This window comes from Geotrypetes seraphini, chromosome 6 (assembly GCF_902459505.1).
Source record: "Geotrypetes seraphini chromosome 6, aGeoSer1.1, whole genome shotgun sequence".
NCBI classification, from domain to species: Eukaryota; Metazoa; Chordata; class Amphibia; order Gymnophiona; family Dermophiidae; genus Geotrypetes; species Geotrypetes seraphini.
The window spans coordinates 190124947-190143855 of record NC_047089.1 but is presented as its reverse complement, the minus strand read 5'-3'; the positions used below and the strand labels follow the sequence as shown (position 1 = coordinate 190143855).

General features: G+C 42.9%; 1 protein-coding gene across 9 annotated transcripts in view; it reads left to right on the top strand.

Annotated features, from left to right (window-relative positions):
- Positions 1-18909, top strand: part of SLC4A5 (solute carrier family 4 member 5) — a 132871-nt gene that overhangs the window by 37971 nt on the left and 75991 nt on the right. For 8 of the 9 annotated variants that reach the window (XR_004539902.1, XM_033948967.1, XM_033948965.1 and 5 more), the window contains exons 5-6: positions 2816-2911; positions 8674-8729. Coding sequence is in view for 8 of the 9 variants with exons in the window: in XM_033948967.1 (XP_033804858.1) it covers positions 2816-2911; positions 8674-8729 (152 nt within the window). In the remaining variant the exon portion in view is untranslated. Of the gene's footprint in view, positions 1-2207; positions 2643-2815; positions 2912-8673; positions 8730-18909 lie in introns of those variants that run through there. The other variant, XM_033948970.1, reaches the window with a different exon arrangement.

The window sequence follows — 18909 nt, the reverse complement described above, 5'->3', positions numbered from 1 at the left end:
AACAGGAGGATCAGCCACCACGGGGATCGTGAGAAGAGCCGCCGAAAAAAAACCTTCAGCCGCAGCAGAGAACCTTCAGCACGCGAGAAGGGAAGGGGAGGGGCCGAACGGAGCAGGGCAGCTCACGGTAAGAGAAGGGAATGGGGGGTAGGGGAAAATGCTTCTACTGCTTCAGCAGGGACCTGGAGGGGAAGGGAAATATCACTGCTGCTTCTGCAAAGGAAAGTGGGGGGGGAAGAGAAGGGAATGGTGGGTGGGGGAAAATGCTGCTACTACTTCACAGGGATCTGGAGGGGAAGGGAAATATCACTGCTGCTTTTGCAAAGGAAAGTGGGGGGGGGAGAGAAGGGAATGGGGGGTGGGAGAAAATGCTGCTACTGCTTCAGCAGGGACCTGGAGGGGAAGGGAAATACCGCTGCTGCTTCTGCAAAGGAAAGTGGTGGGGGGAAGAGAAGGGAATGGGGGATGGGTGGGGGAAAATGCTGCTACTACTACTTCACAGGGATCTGGAGGGGAAGGGAAATATCACTGCTGCTTCTGCAAAGGAAAGTGTGGGGGGGGGGAGACAGAAAGAAATACAGACAGACAAAGGAGGCTAGGGAGAGAGACAGACATAAATAAAGACAGACAGGGGACCAGAGAGAGACAGAAAGAAAGACAGACAGACAAAGGGTGCCAGGGAAAGAGAGAGAAAAATTGCAGGAGGGAGAGAGACAGAAAGAAAGGAAGAAAGAGACATGAGCAGGGAGAGAGACATAAATAAAGACAGACAGCCATATATTCTAGCACCCGTTAATGTAACGGGCTTAAACACTAGTTGAGAATAAAAGCCAATTCATCACAGAATAACATTTGTTTTCTCCCTAGTAGTTTGTATGACTCGAATATAAGTCAGGCGGCTTAATATTCAAGGGCCCTGCCCTGCCTGGATCTGCAGGCTCTGAACCCAGCCCCCTTCCCTCCATCCCCTGACAGGCACTGCTCCCAGCCTCCTTCCCTCCATCCCCTGTCAGGCTCTGTACACAGCCCCCTCCCTGCCAGGCACTGCACACAGCCCCCTTGCCTCTCTCCCTCCCAGGCTCTCAATCCTGTCTCCCCTCCCTGCCCTGTCCATCATACCTCCTCTGCCATTGGGTGGTCCAGAGGTGTAGCAGGCAGGAGCGGAGCTTTCCGCCACTGCTAACCCTGTCGGCTCTGCCACGAGTTCCAGCTTCAGCCATTGAGCAGTAATGACAGGAGTTCGCTTTGAGCGGCTTCCTGAATGGCTCCCATGAATTTTGACTGACTGGGTTAGCAACGGAGGTAGAGAGCGGAAAGCTCGCTCCTGCCTGCTACAGCTCTGGACCACCAGGGATTCCAGTGGCAGAGGAGGTACGATGGACAGGGAGGAAGGACATGGTGCATAGCCTGGCGGCCCGGCAGAGGCCTGAAATAAGTCTGGGAGGGTGGGTGCTGGGCGCTGGCCTGAATATAAACCGGGACCCCCCATTTTTGGGCCAAGTTTTGGGCCCAAAAATCCTGGTTTATATGTGTGTGACTTGTAGAATGTAGTAAGTTACACATGCCTTTATCAGATTTGTGTGCCTGCAGTTACATCAGGTCCAAATTGCTGGAACTATAGGCACCTAAGTGTAAAGTGCACCAGTAGTGCATTATGCTAGTATTCTATGATGGAGTCTGAGTGCCCAGATGCTGTTATAGGTTCTCGCCGCATAGCTTCTGGGCGCACAGAAGGAGGTGCCACATATAAAATTATTGCTGTTCACAAGACTGCAGATGAATCAGAGCTGGTGAGAGGCATACGTAAATGAAGCTCTAACAGTTCACGGGGGCCACTGGACTCGTTTTTGTGTTATTATTTTCCCTGTGGATCTCCACCCCCCTCACGCTCTTCCCTGCATTCACCCTGCTATTATTAATCAGCTGGTACTACCCTGAGCACGAATTGATAGAGTTGTTTTTAATTTGTCAGTCTACATAAATTCTTGGAGAAACAAAGTTTCAGTTTTCAAAGCATGTCTGTTGCCAAAGGCAATATTAACAAGTGGAAAAAGTACGTGTAGCATGACTCATGGAATTCTTTCTATCCTGTGTATGTTTATTCGCCTCTCCCCTTTCTTTTGTTAGAGTACAGGAGAGGGGAGAGGCAGTCTGAAAGCAACAGTTTCCTAACCTCTGTGTTTCAGGATATCAGAAGTTCCATGCTGCAGAAGCTGGTACTGCTTCTCTCATAGAAATACATGTGACCTTTTTTTTAAGGGACCAAGACAGCTCACTTTGACCTCAACATGTCTTTCCACTGGTTTTTTTTTTCCCCCTCCCCAGTAAATTTAGTCGTATTCTGCTAAATTTTCACAAATGTTTGCCCCTAGACAGGCAGATAAAGATTCTCAACCCTTTATGCATCCATTGGTTTGGGAAGAAAATATACATCAAAAATCGTACTTCAGAAGTAGTCATAACTTGTAGGCATCAGAGCCAATCACTTCTGAAAATTTCTGAGATGGAAAGTCTGGCTATGATCCTGAATGACTGATCTGGATGAAAATGTCAGAAGGGGGAAGGAACAATATTATCACCTAGTTACACAAAAATTGAAAGTTGTTTCCCCAAGGTCACACAGAGCCAATGAGACTTAACAGGTGGGATCTGTACTCATGAGTCTTAGTGTTTCCCATTTCTCATATCTACTTCTTCAACTACTAGATTTCAATTCTTCCCATGCATTTTGTTCTACTGCTCATTTTTAGTAAACACTCAGTGGACCTAAATTTACTTCTCTGTCTGTATTTTTCTGCTATTTTACTCCATCTAGGCCGTAGTCCTATTCCAGGTAGTACTACAGGAACCAGCTTTCACCACTCCACTGAAGATCTGAGAACAAGGCAGAATTCCAATTATGGACGCTTAGGTAAGTCAATGCACAGCCGCCACCTTCTGTATACACCCAACCAAAGGAGAGTCACTGCCACCCTATGGTTTCGGCCAGATCTCCCAGGAATTTATATAGATTTATATCAGGGCAAAGAAAGTGAAAAGATTAATGAAGCGTGCCTTTAGCGAGACTATCAATTGATATTTCATTTTATTTGCTACGTACAGTATATACTACCCTTCCAGCAAGAAAGAAAGGCTGCTCAACATAATAGGATTTCCAAGAAAAGTTTATAATGATTATTCCAGAAGTCTAGGGTTCCATAAACATTAAGCAATAAAGTAGGTTCTGTTGACATTAGATGGATCCAGAAAGATGCTCACTTAATAAAGTAGCCTCCAAATGCCTCAGTTGTGGTCAACTGTTGAAAACCATATTATTGGCAAACCCAAGTACAGGAACATTACAAGAAGGTACTTCAAATATTATGTTCTTCTCCCTTTCCCCATAACCAATTCCCAGTAGTTAAGTTTTTTTTTAGTTAAGTTTATTAGGATTTTATATACCGCCTATCAAGGTTATCTAAGCGGTTTTTACAATCAGGTACTCAAGCATTTTTCCCTCTCTGTCCCGGTGGGCTCACAATCTATCTAACGTACCTGGGGCTATGGAGGATTAAGTACCTTTGTCTTGCTCTAATCAGGTAGTCTACCTGATGTTGATTATTTCATCAATTTGCTTCATGAAATCTTAAAGTAGAAAATGAATAGTGAAAGCAATCTGTTTTCAATCATATAATTGTGAAGTTTGCATTTTTTTTTTAAAAATCAGTTTTCAGGTTATAGAGGGTGTTGTTCACCTGTTTGATCGCTATACATCTTCCAAATTTTTGTCAAAGCTGTATAAAGTCCCTGTAGACAAGAAGTCAGACAATGGCCCTTTCTGAGACTGTTCCAAAGCTGTCTAAGAGATGTCACTATAAAAACTGTTCCCAAGACCTCCTCCCAGGGTCAAGTGGAGTCCCAGCCTAAAGAACAGGGGACCTGAGCCACAGCAGGCAGCACTTTGATTCTCAGTGCTGGGCCATTTTCAACAACCTGCTTTGAATATCCAGGTTTTTCAACACTGGCTATCACATAGACAAGACAATATTCAGACTTAACCAGCCATGGCTTAGTAAGTAAAGATAGGCCTGCTTTTTATGCAGCCTTATCATCCCACTAAGCCTGGCCACTTAAAACTCTAAATATCAAACTTAAGTGGTCATGCACCTGGAGTGCCCCGGAACACCCCACACATCAGCTTTGTTCAGCATCCCCCAACATTCCTGGACACCCCCCCCACACACACACACACACACACACATACACACACACACATCATCCAACACCTCTGACGTCAGACATCATCCAACACCACCTGACATCAGGCAGTCAAGGCCTTAGGCCTCTCTCACAGCATCCCAAAATGCATTGGGAGGGGGAATGCCCATCATTCTCAGCACAAGGCCCTGTAGGTAAGAGGGAGGGGTTCCCTCCTGCCAATTTTGTATTGGCAGGTATAGGGGTATCAGGTGATGAGGGAGGGTTGCCTCATGTGGGGTAGTGTCAGATGATGTGGGGGGTGTTGCCTCATGTGGGGTGATGTCAGATGATGTTGGGGGTGTTACCTCATGGGGTGGCATTGGGTGATGTGGGGCGGTGTTACCTGATGGCAGTGTCGGGTGATGGGGGGCACAGGAATGTTGGGGGATGTGGGGGGATCCAGGGATGTCAGGGGAAGGGGTGTAGTGCTCCAGCTGATCTTGGCAGGGGGAATCCCCATCAGCCGAGCCGTCAGGAATCTCCAAAACCAGCTCAGCTGATGTAGATTCCCCTGCTGCGATCAGACAGGTAGTTGAGTATGTCTACAAAACTTGCTTTTGTGTGTTTTTTTATTTTTGAAAATGGCCAAAAAGGTAGATATCCCAAGGACCAAAATATCTACATAGGTCATTTTCAAAAATAAAAGATAGTCTGGCAGCTTTGAAAATGGACATTTTTTTCTACTGGGTTTGTGGACGTCTTGCCCAAAATGTCCAACCTCAGACTTAGACGTCCTATCAAAAATGCCCCTCCACTCATATAGGGCCCGATATTCAGACCACAGGAGGTATCCCGTCTAAGTCCTGTGTCAATGGTGAGCCTAGGTATTCAATGCCAAGCCATTACTGCACCTGCCCAGCAACACACTTCCTCAAATTATGCTCCCAAATTTTCTCCAGCAATTAGGAGTGGGTTTATAGAATACCTGCATTTACTTTACACACCTCAATGCTAGTAGCTAAGCATAAGCATTTATACTAGTCTGTGGTTGGTGTCAGTGCTCCCACCTAAAGTTAGGTAAGAAACTGAAGGCTTAAGCTTATATCCTATAACGACAGGCGCTATTTACTGAATTTACCCCGTACAATCCAGAACAGCTGAAATCCTCTCACAGCAGAGATCTAATGGATAAATACAGGCCAACATAGATGAAATTCATTTCACAGCAGGGGGGCCCTTTGGAGCTCTGCACTATAAAAATTAGGCAGTTCATAAAATAGGGCATAGTTCAGTTAGGCTTGTTAAGGCCAGTTATTGATAGTTATTGCCAATTCATTTATGCACATAACTGAATCTATCCTATAACTGCACACTTAAATTTGGATGCCATTTACAGAATTTGTGGGGAATGTGTAGGAAGTTGCCAGTTTCCTTTAACTACACTTACTTGCAGATCCGCCTTAAGAAAGCCAAGTCCTGCTGTACAGAGCAGGGAGGACATGGCTGAGTCAGGTCAGAGCAGGGAACGTACCTAGAAAACACCCCCAAGCACAGACAAGTCAGGGAGGCAAAATCAGCCTTTCAGTTTATGCCTTTACCACATAATTATAAGCTATCAGAAACCTGGCTTAGGTAGGCCAAACATTATCTTGAAACAGTGTTTGAGGATCCTGATTCTTAAGGCCTGGCTGGAGCCAGGCCAGGATTTCTGTAACACACTGTGATTTTGAAGCCTGACAGCAACAGGCCTGTATAAGATTGCATCTGAATCCCAAGAGACTTTACCTCCCATTTTCTACACCTGTGAAGTAACAAGTTTCAAGTTTCAAGTTTATTCAAAATTTGTTGAATCGCTTATTTAAATTTACTAAGCGATTTACAAAAACAAGAAAAATAATACAAATACAAGGTTAGTTAAACTTTAATACAATGTTAAAAAGAGAAAAAAAAATAAAATAAAATAAAATAAAATTGAGTTAAAATTATACAGACTAACAGACACATAAGGAAAGAAGGGTAAAATTACATATGTATAAAAAAAATAAAAGGTGTGAGGTAAAAAAAACATGAGGTAAGGGAAGGAAATAAGGAAAAAGATGGAATTATGAAGGATTAGGGAAATTGTTTTCATACATTATATGCGTCCTTAAAAAGGAAACTTTTTAAGCTACTTTTAAACTGCTTTAAATCCTTTTCAGTTCTAAGATACAGGGGCAAGTTATTCCATAATTGTGGGGCTATGACAGAAAATATATCAGTACGACGAGTTCCAATTATTTTTAGTGAAGGAACTGTTAAAAGATTTTGATTGGTTGATCTTAATGTGCGAGGGGTACAGTATGGGATAAGTAGTCTGTTAATAAATTGAGGTTCGTTTGTGCTCAAAGTTTTAAAAACTAAAAGTAGTATTTTAAAAGTAAAACGATGAGAGATAGGGAGCCAATGAGATTCAATAAAAAGTGGTGTGACGTGGTCAAATTTTTTACAGTTATGTATTAATTTAATTGCTGTGTTTTGGACTATTTGGAGACGTCTTTTCTCTTTCTGAAAGATGTTAAATAATAATGCATTACAATAATCCATTTTTGAAATAATGAGTGAATGAATAAGTATGTTTAAAGATTTAGGTTCTAGAAATTTAGCGATTGATCTGATCATACGTAATCTATAAAAAGATATTCTAATTATATTTGTAATATGTTCATGAAAGGTTAGTCCATCATCAATTGTGACTCCTAATATTTTTAGGGAGCTTACTAGGTTTATTTGTTCATTATCTAAAGTAAATAACAGATTTCTATATATTTTGTTAAGAGTTAATAAAGCATTTTGCTTTCCTTTTCTACCTTTGTGTGCCTGTATCTGTGAAGGCCCGCACTCGCTCCTTGCTTTGCAATAAGAGCTATTTGAATGTCACGTTCTATTACCTGTACCAGGCTGGAGATAAACTTCCTGAAAGGAATAAAAAAATCTCTAAATTCAAGGGTACTTATTTGGAACAGAGATACAACCTAATCCAGCTTCTGGGCTGGACAGATAAGAAAGAATTGTGGTTGCACCTGTTTCTTCAACCAATACTCAGTGCATTGACATTTGTAGTGCTGCCACTTTTATTGTAAATCAGTTAGAACAGTGGTTCCCAACCCTGTCCTGGAGGACCAGCAAGCCAATCAGGTTTTCAGGCTAGTCCTAATGAATATGCATGAGAGAGATTTGCATATAATGGAAGTGACAGGCAAGCAAATCTGCTCCATGCATATTCATTAGGGCTATCCTGAAAACCCGATTGGCCTATTGTCCTACGTTTGGGATCCACTGAGCTAGTAGGTACCAGCATACAATAGGATAGGGCAGGGGCAGGCAATTCCGGTCCTCGAGAGCTGAAGCCAGGTCATGTTTTCAGGATATCCACAATAAATATGCATGAGATAGATTTGCATCTCAAGGAGGCAGTGCATGCAAATCCATCTCATACATATTCATTGTGGATATCCTGAAAACCTGATCTGGCTCCAGCTCTCGAGGACCGTAATTACCTATTCCTGGGATAGGGCATTAGAAACCCAAGATTAGCCTGAAGGTTTTGCTGTATGAACAGTGAGACATCAGGGTCTACAAGTCCTACTTTAATATTATAAGTCCTAATTCAGTGGAGTCAAAGTCGGTCCTCGAGGGCCGCAATCCAGCCAGGTTTTCAGGATTTCCCCGATGAATATGCATTGAAAGCAGGGCATGCAAATAGATCTTGTGTATATTCATTGGGGAAATCCTGAAAACCCAGCTGGATTGCGGCCCTCAAGGACCGACTTTGACACCCAATCTAAACTGTAGCCCCCATGTCCATCAATCAGATGTGATAAATTAATTAGAACCCTAGAGTAATTACTGTCTTTATTCAATGTGGCTATCTTAAATCCAACTCTGCCTTTGGCCAATGAGGGCTAAAGTTGAGAATCACTTATGATTAAAACCAACAGGTCAGATATTGTGTTCTAGGCATCTCAGAATGTTATTTTTTTCATAAAATATACTACTTTTTGTGGGATCCCGTATATTTTTGTTACTAATCGATTTTCAGTGATGATGTTCAAGTTGGAATTAGAGAATGACACAGAGACAATTTTTCCTTGTCGCAGGAACTCATTGTCCCATCCCTGCAAGTTCTTTTCCTGACCCTACCCTGTCCCTGCAAGCTCCATCCTCATATGTGTTCAAGGCTTGTGCAGTTAAGTAAGAGATTGCAGGAATGGGATAGGGATAGAGACAGAGACAAAACTTCTGAGGACAGGGTGGAGAAATTGAGTTCCTGCGGGGACAGGGACAAATTTGTCCCCGTGTCATTCTCTAGTTGGTATCTCAAACATTACCATGATTGGTATTCTAATGAGGGAAAAGGAATAGAGCAGGTTCCACCCAGTGGGGCCAACAAGCTGAAAACAACCACATTCTAGAAAGCATTTGTGCTACTGTCCACAACTTTTTCTGTTTCTGCAGGGCACGCACAAAGCAGGAGCATGAATGACATTACCGATACTCCAAGTGCAGATCAGGTAAAACTTCTTTAAAAGTAAATTGTCGGGGTTTTTTGGAATCAAATTTTGTAGAGAGATCACAATAAAGTGAAAGTAGAGATGACCTTGACATCAGGCCCAGATTTAGACATGCAGCTGCCTAGGGTGTCAGATTTGAAGGCCCAAAGAACCTGGGCTAAATGGGAACCTGAATCTATTAGCTTTTGGAACCATACTCTATTATCTCTATACGAGAAACCACTCACCACTCTTGCCTATGAATGCCAACATCTTAAATTTATCTCTACATGGCATGGCCACAGGTAGCCTGAGGGAAACTGAAAGCTCTGAAGAAGAATGGAATGGGAACACTGAAGAGGTAGCTGAATTTATTACCCAGAGAACTATTGTGCATTACTGTTCATTACAGGGAAGCCACCTTGTACATGGCTAGGGTTTCCATTGTACCACACCCACATCAACCCAGGTCCACTGAACAGCTTTTTTCACAATGCATGCCTGAATTTGGCCCAGATTCACTAAACTTACAGATCCTGTAATGATCGTCACAAAACTGGTTTGACTGGTTTTGCAATCGTTTGTGTTCCCCGACCCGATTCACAAAACTGCTGTCCGATATGCTTAATCGATCACTCACCCAATCTCCGATCCGAGCATGCTAATTAGGGAAAATGCCATGCAAAAGAAGGCAGCGATTGATTCACAAAGTAGAAGAAGAGATCCCGACTGGATATGCCAATCCGAAAAAGAGCGACTCCTTAGGACCAGTCGCTCACTATCCATGGCCAATTCTCTGCCCTGAAACCTCTCCGAACATCATGGTAGGAGGGATGCCCACTTCCTACTGCCACCAGATGCTCCCCCCCCCCCCAAGTGAATATGGCAGGAGGGATGCCCACTCATTTGCACGCAAACTTGATAGTGAATCAATTGCTGTTTGAAAATCAGCCAGAGAATTGGCCAACAGCGATTGAGTTGCTATTTTTAGTGAATCTGGGCCTTTGTATTTCTGATTTTTCTCATTAATTTCCCTGAGAAAATTAAAACTTCAGATCTATGCACACAGTGAGACAAGATCAGGACTGGATCAATCTTTCTTGTTGGTCTGGGATGAGGTAATAACCCTTACCCAGAGCTGCCAACTTACTCAATTCCACAAGGAAGATTTTTTTTGGCAAGTCCTGTTTTTAAACTTCCCAGAGCAGTGTGGTATTTGTAATCCCTAATTCAGGCTATTGAAATCAGTGCTGTAGTACCCATAATGCATCAGGATGAGGTTGGTAGAAATCCAAAACTGACTTAAAATCTCCTGGAACTGAGTATCTTGGAAGCTCTCCTTTGCCAATGAACAGCAAAATCCCAGAAAACATTATCCATACCTAACATTGGAAAGCCTAGAGTAGTGCTTCCCAACCCTGTCCTGGGGGACCCCTAGCTAGTCGGGTTTTCAAGATTTTCCTAATGAATATGCATGAGAGAGATTTGCATATAATGGAAGTGACAGATATGTAAATCTTTCTCATACATATTTATTAACTCAGATTCTTAAAACCAGCTATTAAATATTTGATACAAACAAACAGTTCTTCAATTCATAAAGCATTCAGCTCAACACAAGACCCAGGGTTTGGCACAAGCCGGGATCAGCTGATTTCCTGGTAGACGGTGTGCTCCTGTTTGTCAGTTGATCCCGGCTTGTGCCAAACCCTGGGTCCCTGCTCAAGTCATGCTTAGTTTACTGGTGAAGTTGTGATGTTGGTGAGCCTTGCAAATACAGCTGCTGAAGACGCCAGGTGGCGAAACATAGTCTTGTGTTGAGCTGAATGCTTTATGAATTGAAGAACAGGACCATCCTGAGGACAGAGAGGCCTGCCGATTGTGTTTAAAAAACTGTGATTTTCATGTGCTAGACTGTTGTGCAACTCTCAGTTTGAAGCCTCTCTGACTAGAATAGATGATCATGGACTAATGAACTAACTAACATGGTATGGTTCAACCTTAGGAAAGGATTCCCTAAATCAATCACAAAAACAAAGGTACTTAATTTCCGGGACACCGACTTCACACGCATGGGAGATTTCGTCCATCAAACGCTGCAGGACCAAGCAGAGACCGGTAGTGTGGATGCTATGTGGTTGTACCTGAAATCATCCATACACGAAGCTACTAATCGCTACATAAAGTCGATAGACAAATGACAAAGAAACAATAAACCCCAATGGTTCACTGAGGAGATCTCGCACCTCATTAAGGAGAAGAAAACAGCATTTCTTTCCTACAAACGTACGCAGCAAAGGGAAACTAAAATAGAATATAAGACCAGGTCTGCAGCGGTCAAAACAGCGGTTAGGGAGGCCAAACTTCGAGTGGAAGAAACTTTGGCAAAAAACATTAAAAAAGGGGACAAATCTTTCTTCAGGTATATTAGTGATAGGAAAAGGAACACAGATGGCATAGTACGCCTTAGAAGACCGGACGGAAACTACGCGGTGGCGGATTCTGAAAAAGCCGAAATACTAAATGAATATTTCTACGCGGTGGCGGATTCTGAAAAAGCCGAAATACTAAATGAATATTTCTGCTCGGTCTTCACCTGTGAGGTACCGGGACACGGACCACAGTTGAAGACAAAACAAATTGCGGAAGACCCGTTTCAGAATTTTGAGTTCACACCTGAAGATGTCTACAGCGAACTGACAAGGCTCAAGGAGAACAAGGCCATGGGACCGGACAATTTACACCCAAGAGTGCTTAGAGAATTAAGAGATGTTCTGGCGGAACCGTTGGCCGTGCTCTTCAATCTCTCACTAAGCACGGGGAAAGTTCCGTTGGACTGGAAAACAGCCAACGTCGTTCCTCTGCATAAAAAGGGTTGCAAGGCTGAGGCTGCGAACTATAGACCGGTGAGTCTCACTTCAATAGTGTGTAAACTCATGGAATCACTAATTAAGCATAAACTAGATACGGTCTTGAATGAGGGGAATCTCCGGGACCCCAATCAACATGGATTCACCAAGGGTAGGTCCTGCCAGTCCAATCTTATCAGCTTCTTTGAATGGGTAACAAGAAGGCTGGACTCGGGAGAGTCCTTAGACGTCGTATACCTTGATTTCAGCAAGGCTTTTGACAGCGTCCCACACCGCAGACTGCTGAACAAGATGGAATCAATGGGGTTAGGAGTAACACTATCTGCATGGGTTAAAGATTGGCTAAGTGGCAGACTTCAGAGGGTGATGGTTAATGGTACCCTCTCTAAAACATCGGAAGTGACCAGCGGAGTGCCGCAGGGCTCAGTCCTGGGTCCACTCCTCTTCAACATATTAATTAGGGATCTGACTCAAGGGCTTCAAGGCAAGGTAACCTTATTCGCTGATGACGCCAAACTATGCAATATCGTAAACGGCTACAATCTACAGGATACTATGGAACAGGACCTCCATACTTTAGAAAGTTGGTCCTCTATATGGCAGCTGGGCTTCAACGCCAAGAAATGTAAGGTCATGCATCTCGGAAATGGAAATCCATGCAGAACTTACACCTTGAATGGAGAAACTTTGACCAAGACTGCGACAGAACGAGACTTGGGAGTGATCATCAGTGCAGACATGAAGACTGCCACTCAAGTGGAGAAGGCTTCATCTAAGGCACGGCAGATGATGGGTTGTATCAAGAGAAGTTTCGTCAACAGGAAGCCTGAGGTCATGATGCCATTATACAGAGCCATGGTGAGACCTCATCTGGAATACTGTGTGCAATTCTGGAGGCCACATTACCGTAAAGATGTGCTCAGAATTGAGTCGGTTCAGCAGATGGCCACCAGGATGGTCTCGGGGCTAAAGGGTCTCTCGTACGAAGAAAGACTGAACAAATTGCAGCTCTATACTCTCGAGGAGCGTAGGGAGAGGGGAGACATGATTGAGACATTTAAGTACATCACGGGACGAGTCGAGGTGGAAGATGATATATTTCTTCTCAAAGGACCCTCAAACACAAGAGGACATCCGCTCAAACTCAGGGGAGGGAAGTTTCGTGGAGACGTCAGGAAGTACTTCTTCACGGAACGAGTGATAGAGCATTGGAACAGGCTTCCAGTACAGGTGATCGAGGCCTGCAGTATTCCAGACTTCAAGAATAAATGGGATACCTATGTGGGATCACTGCGAGGGTCATACCAATGAATAGGGTTGCTAGGATATAGACTTAATAGAGCAGGTCAGTAAAGTTTAGGGGCCAGTAGACTTAAAAGGGTGGGTCAATGGTATGGGCAGACTTGATGGGCTGTAGCCCTTATCTGACGTCATCTTTCTATGTTTCTATGTTTCTAACTAAGATCCAGTTTTGGATAAAAGTAATGACTGTAGTATGTGTGTGAAAGTTGGGAAGTGAGTGTGAGTGATGGGGATTAGGTTCACTGACTAAATTATTTTGATATGTATGTATACGAATGTAGGTAACAAAATGGGGGAACTAGAGACAATAGCAAGACATGACATATTGGATATCATTGGCATAACAGAAACATGGTGGAATGAAGAAAACAAATGGGACACAGTACTACAGGGATACAAACTGTATAGAAGAGATCGAGTAGGGCAGAAAGGTGGAGGTATTGCTCTATATGTTAAGGAGGGAATAGATTCTGTTGAAATGGTTACAACAGAAATGAAAGAGAAACTTGAGTCACTCTGGATCAAAATTCCTGGTCAATATGGCGCAGATACGAAAATTGGCCTTTACTATCGTCCCCCAGGACAGGCGGAGGAAACTGACTCAGAAATGATGGAGGAAATCAAACAAGAATGCAAGACAGGTAATGTAATTATATTGGGAGACTTCAATTTCCCAGGGATAGACTGGAAACTAGCAACCTCCAACTGCGGCAAGGAGGCCAAGTTCCTGGAGGTGCTAGGGGATTGCTTCCTGGAACAAATGGTAAAAGAGCCGACAAGAGGCAACGCCACCTTGGACTTGGTCCTAAATGGCCTCACGGGACCGATAACAGAAGTGGAAGTCATGGTTCCACTGGGAACGAGTGATCACAATGTAATCAACTTTAAACTTGACATCGGGAAAGGGAAACATGCCAAAACCTTAATCACCACCTTAAACTTTAAAAAGGGTAAATACGATCGCATGAGAGCCATGGTAGAAAAACGACTCGAGAAGATGGTGGACAAACTTGAAACGGTAGATCAGGCATGGTCCCTACTGAAAAATGCTATCACAGAAGCACAAGATCTCTACATTCCGAGGATTTCCAAAGATCGGAGAACAAAGAGCAAAAGAGAACCGGCATGGCTTACCATACAGGTGAAGGAAGCCATAAAAGAAAAGAAGGACTCTTTCAAAAAATGGAAATGCATAAAGACAACCGAAGCTTGGAACAAACATAAAGATGATCAGAAGAAATGTCACAAGGCGGTGAGGGATGCCAAACAGGAATATGAGGAAAAAATAGCCCAGGAGGCCAAAAACTTCAAGCCCTTCTTTAGATACGTGAAAGGGAAAAAACCTGCAAAAGAGGCAGTGGGACCCCTGGACGACCAGGGAAGAAAAGGGTACATCAAGGAAGATAAACAAATCGCAGACAAACTAAATTCCTTCTTTGCGTCCGTCTTTATGAAGGAGGACACCTCAACAATACCTGAAGCGGAGAAAGTGTTTGCAGGAGAAATAGAAGACGGCCTCATCACAGTTGAAGTGGACTTAGGCCAGATATACTATCAGATCGACAAACTTAAAAGTGACAAATCCCCTGGACCGGATGGAATTCACCCGAGAGTCTTAAAGGAATTGAAGGTTGAAATCGGAGAGTTATTGCAAAAACTTGCAAACCTGACAATCAGAACTGGACAGATACCGGACGACTGGAGGATAGCGAACGTCACGCCAATTTTCAAAAAAGGATCGAGAGGGGAACCGGGCAACTATAGGCCTGTGAGTCTTACGTCGGTCCCCGGCAAGATGGTTGAAGCACTGATCAAGGATAGCATAGTCCAGCACTTGGACGCACACGACTTGATGAAACCCAGTCAACATGGATTCAGGAAAGGGAAATCATGTTTGACGAATTTACTCCAATTTTTTGAGACCGTGAATGAGCAAATTGATAGTGGGAAGCCGGTGGACATAATATACTTGAACTTCCAGAAAGCGTTCGACAAAGTTCCACACGAAAGACTTCTCAGGAAACTACAAAGCCATGGCATAGAGGGAGATATACAAAGATGGATAGGCAAATGGCTGGAAAACCGAAAGCAGAGAGTGGGCATAAATGGGAAGTTCTCCGACTGGGAGAAAGTGACTAGTGGTGTACCCCAGGGTTCGGTACTTGGGCCGATCCTTTTTAATATTTATATCAATGACCTGGAAGAAGGAACATCCAGTGAGATCATCAAGTTTGTAGACGATACAAAACTATGCCGGGCAATCAGATCGCAGGAGGATAGAGAGGAACTCCAGAGCGACTTGTGTCGGTTAGAAACATGGGCGGAGAAATGGCAGATGAAGTTCAATGTGGAGAAATGCAAGGTAATGCATTTAGGCAATAAGAATAAGGAATACGAGTATACAATGTCAGGTGCAACTCTGGGGAAGAGTGAACAAGAAAAGGACCTGGGTGTACTGATAGATAGGACCCTGAAGCCGTCAGCACAATGCGCGGCAGCGGCAAAGAAGGCAAATAGAATGTTGGGCATGATAAAGAAAGGAATCTCGAGTAGATCGGAGAAAGTTATAATGCCGCTTTATAGGGCAATGGTCAGACCACACTTGGAATACTGCGTCCAACATTGGTCTCCCTACCTAAAGAAGGATATAAAACTGCTGGAAAGGGTGCAGAGACGAGCAACAAAACTGGTGAAGGGTATGGAGAAACTGGAATACGAGGATAGACTTATAACACTAGGATTGTTCTCCCTTGAGAAAAGGAGACTGCGTGGGGATATGATCGAGACCTTCAAAATACTGAAAGGAATCGACAAATTAGAGCAGAGAAGATTATTTACATTGTCCAATTTGACACGGACTAGAGGACATGTAATGAAGCTAAGGGGGGACAGGTTCAGGACTAATGTCAGGAAGTTCTGCTTCACTCAGAGAGTGGTTGACGCCTGGAATGCCCTCCCAGAGGAGATTATTGCGGAATCGACCGTCCTAGGCTTCAAGAGCAAATTAGATGCATATCTCCTTAAGAGAGGCATAAAAGATATGGTGGACTATAAATTACGCCAGGTGTACACCTGGCAGGGCCTCCGCGTGTGCGGATCGCCGGACTTGATGGACCGAAGGTCTGATCCGGAGATGGCAGTTCTTATATTCTTATGTTCTTATGTATTGGTAAATTGTAAAAGTACTGAAATGAAATGAACTATGGGAGATAATATTAAAATTGAATGGATTAAAATAATACTTATTTGTATCAAATATTTAATAGCTGGTTTTAAGAATTCGAGTTATCCAATAGGCAGCTATTTAATTAACTGAAAAAAATCCCCAAGCTTAGGCTTTATGCATATTCATTAGGGATATCTTGAAAACCCGACTGGCTGGGGGTCCCCCAGGATAGGGTTGGGAACCACTGGCATAGAACAACTACCTAATAGAGAGAATTTATAGACTACAAGTCCTCTTTATTCACAAGGGCGGCACCTTTATTAAAAAGTAATCTATCCATTTCCTTCCTGATATCACCTGCTATGCTAATGGATTTCTACCTCTAGATCACAGGTGTCAAACTCAAGGCCCATGGGCTAAATCCGGCCCGTCTGGCCATTTTATGCGGTCTGCTGTGCGATGCCCCCGGTGTTATCTTCTGGCCGGCTCCCGCCTCCTCACTGCTGCAATGTGCACAAAGCTGCAGGCGGCTCCTCGCCTCATCTGGGGCGTCAGAGAGAAGGCTTCCGGTTCAGGGTTATCTGTGTTCTTGTAGAAATGAATGTTGAGACGCATTCAGTGTGCTATGTGTAATTTAATTTTGTGGTTAACCATTATGTGTTGTTAATAAGATTATATTGTGTGTGTATATATGAAAAATGAATGGGAAAAATGGTGTTACAATTAGTACTATTATGGGGGCGGGGTCTGGGGGCGGAGATTGGGTAGAGATTGGGCGGGGTCTGGCCCATGACTTAGCCTGTGTTTTGGATTTTGGTCCCTTAATATGATTGAGTTTGACAACCCTGCTCTAGATAGACAAACTGCTCCTCACGTGCCTTGCTGTATGCTTTTTAACTTTATACTCACCTGCTTGTTTCATTTTGATGGATAATTTTGTGCATAACAGCTATGGAATTAGCATGTCTCATACACCAAATATCATAAAAGCACATTACATTTTTATGTGCATGACTTAATGCAGTTCCTATTATTTCTAATTTTCTATTTACTAATAACACATCTTTATATTCATAACACAGTCTTGGTTATGAATAGAGTGACCTATTTAAAGTTCCATTAAATTTCAGTATATTTTAAAATAGTAGTGATAATAAAGTAGTTCCCTATTTTTATTGGTTTGGGGTTTGGCCACAGCAGTTCCCACCTATCTCTTTGGACTTTCATGTAGATGGGCTCTTATAATATAACATAACATAACATAGTAAATGATGGCAGATAAAGACCCGAATGGTCCATCTACACTGCCCAACCATACATGCTCCATAAATTAATCATTTAATTTAAATGGTCCTTTTTTCATAGATATTTCTGGGCCCAGATCCCTGCCCAGTAAAATTAAGTACATGGGCTTGGGATGGAGTTTGGGTAGTGTGTGGGAAGCGTTGCAATTTACATATATATTTTATAAAATATATGCAAATGCATGTATTACCTGCTCTTAATCCAGCAAAATGTCTGAGCCTGCAATCGTTTCTGCAGGATTTGTGCTAGTATTTTATAAATTCAGACAAAAATATAGGTGCCTTTTTAGTCAGTCTGTTGTAAAATTACCCTCAAAAGGTGGAATCTAGCATTAGCAATAGAGAAGAAAGGCACAGATAAGAGCAACTTGCCTAAGAAACAGAAGTCACAAGAAAGGAGAAGAGGAAAGAGAGGAGCTGCAGAGAGAATGTAGGTGAGAAGAAACCAACTGAACGTGGAAATCAAAAGTCCAAAGCAGGAGCTGGCAAAAGCATGGATAAACGTTTAGATAGTACATTTGAGAAAAGAAATGGTTGAATTTAGTGCTATCAAAGAGAAAGAAACTACATAGTAGTCATGTTTTGAATGTGAACAGAAGACAGAGACATCAAAGAAAACCTCAAGGTTATGAACCAAGGAGACGTATAAGATATAAAAATTTAGAAGGAAATGAATTTGGGAGAAACTATAAGTACAGTCTTGGCTATATTGAGCTTAAAGTAGCATTGAGATAAACAAGTCAAGATCTGAGACTTGATTGCAAATGAAAATTCCAGTGTAGAGAGATACTGGTACATACATAGGTTGACCCTCTCCTGGGCCAGTATCTCTCTCTATATATATGTCTTCCTCTTTCTGGTACAAATCCCTTCCCCCACCACCAGACCAGGAATTCCCACATTACTCCCTGTGTAGCAGATCTTCAAAAAGTGGCTTGAAAGCCACAGCAGCAATCATTAAAGACTGTCTATAGCCTGCTTGGAGCACACACTATGATTCTTCCCACCAAACAGAAAGTGAGTCAATTTCCTTTTTAGGGAGGTGGGGGAAATCATAGAATGTGCTCCAGGGCAGGCTGCAGGAAGCCTCTGAGGATTGCTGATGCAGCTCTGGAGCAAGTTTTTGCAGGTACCAGTACACAGGGAACGCAGTAGGTAATCCCAGGCTGGTGGAGGGAGGAACAGAGAGAACAGATTTTCACTGTAGGTTGAAGGGAAGGAGAGAGTGATTCTAACCCAGGTAGGGTTGCTTAGATGAGATGACCTTGTTTTTATTGGTGCTTTGTTTGTGTAAAACTTCTCTGCTTATAATGGCATTTATAGTATATGGTATATCTGAGAGTCATTGGCTTAAAGATAGTTCTGAAAGCCATGGGAGGAGATCAGTTCATTAAAGGAACAAGTATATACAAGGAAGGATACAAAAAACAGAGTCTGAGGGATACTAGCCTATGCTAAAAAATCTCTAGTGCCGTTTAGTAAAAGAAGCCATTAATGAATAATATATAGTCATTAATTTTATTAAACAAGTAGCTAGTAACTGAAGTATTTACAAAGTT